Genomic DNA, 6478 nt, shown 5'->3' with positions numbered 1-6478 from the left:
TCTCGATCTCCTGACCTCGTGATCCGCCCGTCTCGGCCTCCCAAAGTGCTGGAATTACAGGCTTGAGCCACCGCGCCCGGCCTAATTCTTTATCATATGTATTACTTTGTATTATGGTACAATATATGTAAAACATTAGAATTTACCACTTTAGCCATATTTAATGTACAGTTCAGTGTCATTAAATACAGTCACATTGTTGTGCAGCCCCATCACCACCCTCCATCGCCAGATCCTTTTCATCTTCTCAAACTGAAACTCCGAACCCATGAAACAGAAACTCTCCATTCCTCCTTTGCCCAGTTCCTGGTAACGAGGATTTTACTTTCTGTCTCTATGACCTTAACCACCCTAGGTATTGCATATAAGTGGAATTATATAGTATTTGTCTTTTGTTTGTTTGTTTGTTTGTTTTGAGGTGGAGTCTCACTCTATTGCCCAGGCTAAAGTGTCGTAGTGTGATCATGGCTGGGATCACAGGCTCATGCCAACATGCTTGGCTAATTTATATGTATATATAATTATTTTATTTTATTCTGAGATGGAGTTTCACTCTTGTTGACCAGGCTAGAGTGCAATGGCGCGATCTCAGCTCACTGCTACCTCCTCCTGCCGGGTTCAAGCGATTCTCCTGTCTCAGCCTCGCAAGTAGCTGGGATTACAGGCATGTACCACCACGCTTGGTTAATTTTGTATTTTTAGTAGAGACAGGGTTTCATCATATTGGTCAGGCTGGTCTTGAACTCCTGACCTCAGGTGATCTGCCCGCCTTGGCCTCCCAAAGTGCTGGGATTATAGGCATGAGCCATCTCCTCCGGCCTATTTTTTTATATTTTTGGTAGAGACAGGATTTCACCATGTTGGCCAGGCTGGTCTCAAACTCCTGACGTCACGTGATCTGCCCGCCTCTGCTTCCGAAAGTACTAGGATTACAGATGTGAGCAGCCTCCTTGTGGTTTTGATTTGCATTTCTTTAATGATTAGTGATATTTAGCAGTTTTTCATATGCTGATTGGCCATTGAGGCTGCTGTTTTTTTTTTTTTTTCTTTTTGAGACAGAGCCTTGCTCTGTCGCCTAGGCTGGAGGGTAGTGGCATGACCACGGCTTACTGCAAACTCTGCCTCCCGGGTTCAAGCGATTCTCCTGTCTCAGCCTCCTGAGTAGTTGGGAATACATACAGGCATGTGCCACCATGCCCGGCTAATTTTTGTATTTTTAGTAGAGACAGGGTTTCACCATATTGGCCAGGCTGGTCTCGAATTCCTGCCCTCAAGTGATCTGCCTGCCCATCTCAGCCTCCCAAAGTGCTGGGATTACAGGCTTGAGCCCCTGCGCCTGGCCCATTGTTTCATTTTTTATGAAATAATAAAATGTGGCTAAATAATATTCCACTGAGTGGATCAATGACATTTTATTTATCCATTATCAGTTGATGGATATTGGAGTTCATTCTAATTATTTGTTATTATGAATAATGTCGGTATGAGCATTCATGTAAGAGTTTTTGTGGGAACATATGTTTTAACTTTTCTTTATATACCTAAGAGTAGAATTGCTGGCTCACATGGTAACTTTATGTTCAACCTTTTGAGAACTGCCAGACTGTTTCTCAAAGTTGCTGCACCATTTGACATTCTCACCAACTACATGTGAGGGTTCCCATTTCTCTACATCCTCCACAAAACTTTTTATTATTTGCTTATTATTATAGCCATCCTAATAGGGTGAAGTAGGCTGGGCACAGTGGCTCACGCCTGTAATCCCAGCACTTTGGGAGGTAGAGGCAGATGGATCACTTGAGGTCAGGAGTTTGAGACCAGCTTGACCAACATGGCAAAACCATATCTCTACAAAAAATAGCTGGGTGTGGTGACATACTTCTGTAGTCCTAGCTACTGAGAGGCCGAGGCATGAGAATTGCTTGCAGCCAGGAGGCAGAGGTGGCAGTGAGATGAGATCATGCCACTGCACTCCAGCCTGGGCAACAGAGTGAGACTCTGTCTCAAAAAAAAAAAAATCTAATAGGGTGAAATAGCATATTATTGTAATTTTGGTTTGCATTTCCATGAAGACTTATGATGTTGACCATCTTTTCATATGCTTATTGATATATTCTCTTTGGAAAAATGTTTATTCAGATTATTTGTCCATTTCGAAATTGGATTGCATGTTTTGTTTTTGTTTTTGTTTTTGAGATGAGCTGTCACTGTGTTTCCCAGGCTGGTCTTGAACTCCTGACTACATGGAATCGCTGTAGAGCTCCGCAAACATGCACTTGAGGCACTCTTTTTCAATACTATAGTCATTTTTATTTCCAACCCTCTGGAGTCTACACCTCCTCCATGTTTTAGGAGACATTTTCTTCCTTTCATTCCTTCTTGGATCTTCCAGACTTCAGTATCTCAAGCTTGACCAGACGTTGGGACTGGAGAAAGAGAGGCGGGGTCTGGTCCAGAAGCAATGGGAGTGCTTAACTTGGTTCACTGTTCCCCAAGGAAACACCATGACATGATTTCCTCATCAGTTCCCTAGGAAGTACTTACACTGCTCCCAACCAAATTAGTATTACTGTTGTTCAGTAACAACACATTCAGCATTGTCTTTTTTTTTTTTTTTAAGACGGAGTTTTCCCTCTCGTCGCCCAAGCTGGAGTGCAATGGGGCGCTCTCGGCTCACTGCAACCTCCGCCTCCTGGGTTCAAGCGATTCTCCTGCCTCAGCCTCCCGAGTAACTGGGATTACAGGCATGCACCTCCATGCCCGGCTAATTTTGTATTTTTAGTAGAGACGGAGTTTCTCCGTTTTGGTCAGGCTGGTCTCGAGCTCCTGACCTCAGGTGATCCGCCTGCCTCAGCCTCCCAAAGTGCTAGGATTACAGGCGTGAGCCACTGCGCCCAGCCAGCATTTTCTTTTTCCTTTTTTTTTTTTTTTTTTTTTTGAGACCGGGTCTCGTTCTGGCGCCCAGGCTGGAGAGCAGTGGCGCCATCTTTGCTCACTGCAACCCCTGCCTCCCGGGCTCAACAGATTCTCCTGCCTCAGCCTCAATGAACCACCACCCCGGCACACATTCAGCTATTTTATTTTATTTTATTTTATTTTTATTTTTTTGAGACAGAGTCTCATTCTGTCCCCCAGGCTGGAGTGCAGTGGTGTGATCTCCGCTCACTGCAACCTTTGTCTCCCGGGTTCAAGTGGTTCTTCTGCCTCAGCCTCCTGAGTAGAAGGGATTACAGGCGTGTACCACGACGCCCGGCTAATTTTCGAATTTTTAGTAGAGATGGAGTTTCACCACGTTGGTCAGGCTGGTCTCAAACTCCTGATCTGGTGATCCACCCAACTCAGCCTTCCGAAGTACTGGGGTTACAGGCGTGAGCCATTGCGCCTGGCCATATTTTTAAAATTTTTTTTTTTTTTTTTTGAGATGGAGTCTCGCTCTTGTTGCCCAGGCTGGAGTGCAGTGGTGCCATCTTGGCTCACCGCAACCTCCACCTCCTGATTCTCCTGCCTCAGCCTCCCGAGTAGCTGGGATTACAGACATGCGCCACCATGCCCCGTTAATTTTGTATTTTTAGTACAGATGGGGTTTCTCCATGTTGGTCAGGCTGGTCTCTAACTCCCGACCTCAGGTAATCCGCTTGCCTCGGCCTCCCAAAGTGCTGGGATTACAGGTGGGAGCCACTGCGCCTGGTCACACTCAGCTCTTAAATGTGGCATTATTTGATTAGGAACATTTGACTTCCCGAATCTGGCTTGCAGGCATCGTGACATTAGCTGGCATTATCTTAGAAAGGATAACGGTTTTTTGGGGAGTTTTTTGTTTGTTTTGTTTTGTTTGAGCCGGAATCTCGCTCTGTAGCCCAGGCTGGAGTGCAATGGCGTGATCTCTGCTCAGTGCAACCTACGCCTCCCGGGCTCAAGCGATTCTTCTGCCTTAGCCTCCCAAGTAGCTGGGATTACAGGCACGTGCCACCATGCCCAGCTAATTTTCGTAGTTTTAGTAGAGACGGGGTTTCACCATGTTGGCCAGGCTGGTCTTGAACTCCTGACCTCGTGATCTGCCCGCCTCGGCCTCCCAAAGTGCTGGGATTACAGACGTGAGCCACCGCGCCCGGACTAGCAAGGATAACGTTAAGTCAATTCCAAACCTCTCAATAAAATTGGGCAATGGGGTGGGGTGTACCTGGGTGGGTCTGAGTTTCTGCTACAATAGGCCCTCAATAAATGTTTGTTAAGCCTGGAGCGCTGGCTTACGCCTGTAACCCCAACACTTTGGGAGGCCGAGGCGGGTGGATCACCTGAGGTCAGAAGTTTGAGACCAGCCTGGTCAACATGGTGAAACCCTGTCTCTACTAAAAATACAAAAGTTAGCTGGGCGTGGTGGCGGGGGCCTGTAGCCCAGCTGTTTGGGAGCCTGAGGCAGGAGAATCGCTTGGACCCGGGAGGCGGAGGTTGCAGTGAGTGCCACTGCACTCCAGCCTGAGCGAGAAGAGTGAAACTACGTCTCAAAAAAAAAAAAAAAAAAAAGTTTTTTGAATTCAATATAATGGGCTTTATGGGATGGGGGTTACATGGATGATGTTGTTTGAGTAGTGATTAGAATTTCATCTTGTATCAATACACTATATAATTCCTTGAAATAAATAAACGTACATACTTCAGAACAGAAACTTCATACTTCCTAAAGGAAATAATCTTGGATAGAGGTGATTTGCCACAGAAGAAATGCATAATTGGTACTCAGATGGAAATGATTATTATTTGTAATGCAACATCATATGCTACCTAGTTCAGTACATGATGCAAACGGAATATTGTTGCTTGGAACAGTAGCAATTTCGTTGGTTTTAAAAGGCGGCGAAGACAGCGTCCCCTTCCAAGGGGAAAATTTGGTGAGATTCCTTTAAGGTGTGGCACGCTTGCCCCGCTGCCTGCCCAGGAGCTGCGGGGTTTGCGCCCGGCGGAGGTGAAGGTTGCTAAACCACATTTCCCGGCGGGCCCCTCAGGCTGCCGCGCCTGCGCAGTGGGGGCGTCCGAGGCCGGCTGAACTCCCGCGCTCTCCCGCCGCCTCGCCTCGCCTGGGCTCGTCTGGCCTGGTGTCTTTCTTGACTATGGAGGGGGTCGCGGTGGTGACCGCGGGCAGCGTGGGCGCTGCCAAGGCCGAGGTAGCTGCAGCCTTGCCGCCTCCGCCTCCTGCGTCCCCGCCCGCCCTCACCCCCGCACCCGCAGCGGGTGAGGAGGGACCGGCGCCTCTGTCTGAGACTGGGGCTCCCGGCTGCTCCGGCTCTCGGCCCCCTGAGCTGGAGCCGGAGCGCAGCCTGGGCCGCTTCAGAGGCCGCTTCGAGGACGAGGACGAGGAGTTGGAAGAAGAAGAGGAGCTGGAAGAGGAGGAAGAGGAGGAGGAGGAGGACATGAGTCACTTCTCGTTGAGGCTGGAGGGAGGCCGGCAGGACTCGGAGGACGAGGAGGAGGTATTTAGAGCCCCCGCGCGACCCCTCCGGGCTCAAGCGGCGTCAGGGACGTAGCTGGGAGTCGTCGGCCGAGTGTGGGCCCGATCCTAGTGCGCCACTGCCGCCCGGAGCACTGGAGCCGACCTCCCCCGATCCCGGCCCCGGCTGCCTAGGCGTGTGGCGCCGACAGGCCTCCGGCCCGGCCCGGGTCTTTACCCGCTTATTTTGTGAGGTTCCTGCAGGTCACTTAGGCTCTGCGAGTCCGACTCATTCGTTCTGTTAATAATCACAATTATTTTGAGACAGGGTCGCCCAGGCTGGAGTGCAGTGGCGCGACCATGGCTCACTGCAGCCTCCAACTCCTGGCCTCAGGCGATCCTCCCGTCTCAGCCTCCGGAGTAGCTGTGATTACAGGCACGCGCCACCACACCGGGCTAATTAAACTTTTTTTTTTTTTTTTTTTTGTAGCGAGGAGGGCTCCCTATGTTCCCGGGCTGTTCTCGAACTCCTGGGTTCAAGCGATTCTCCCTCTGGCCTTCCAAAGGATTACAGACGTGAGCCACGTAGCGTGTCCTGTAAATAATTATTGAAGCTACTGCTTAGTGGGCAGCAAAGATCCTTTTTTAAATTTTGTTTTGTTTTGTTTTGTTTATTTTTTTGAGACGGCGTCTCGCTCTGTCGCCCAGGCTGGAGTGCAGTGGCACGATCTCGGCTCACTGCAAGCTCCGCCTCCCAGGTTCTTGCGATTCTCCTGCCTCAGCCTTTCGAGTAGCTAGGACTACAAGGCGCCCGCCACCACGCCCGGCTACAGTAGAAACGGGGTTTCACCGTTATAGCCAGGATGGTCTCGATCTCTTGACCTCATGATCCGCCCGTCTCAGCCTCCCAAAGTGCTGGGATTACAGGCATGAGCCACCGCGCCCGGCGTAAAGATCCTTTTGAAACAGTGATTTGGCTGGGCGCTGTGGCTCACGCCCATAATCCCAGCACTTTGGGAGGCCGAGGCGGGTGGATCTCGAGGTCAGGAGTTC

The 6478-nt window shown here is 49.6% G+C and overlaps 1 protein-coding gene across 6 annotated transcripts in view; it reads left to right on the top strand.

Annotated features, from left to right (window-relative positions):
- Window positions 1–5011: 5011 nt before the first annotated feature.
- PCGF6 (polycomb group ring finger 6) overlaps window positions 5012–6478 on the top strand; it is a 40384-nt gene continuing 38917 nt past the window's right edge. For all 6 annotated transcript variants that reach the window (XR_012418185.1, XR_012418187.1, XR_012418186.1 and 3 more), the window contains exon 1: window positions 5012–5468. Coding sequence is in view for 2 of the 6 variants with exons in the window: in XM_005566340.4 (XP_005566397.3) it covers window positions 5109–5468 (360 nt within the window). In the remaining 4 variants the exon portion in view is untranslated. The remainder of the gene's footprint in view (window positions 5469–6478) is intronic.

Source organism: Macaca fascicularis, chromosome 9, assembly GCF_037993035.2.
Source record: "Macaca fascicularis isolate 582-1 chromosome 9, T2T-MFA8v1.1".
Lineage (NCBI taxonomy): Eukaryota > Metazoa > Chordata > Mammalia > Primates > Cercopithecidae > Macaca > Macaca fascicularis.
The sequence above is the reverse complement of the archived record's forward strand: the minus strand, read 5'-3'. Positions and strand labels throughout refer to the sequence as shown.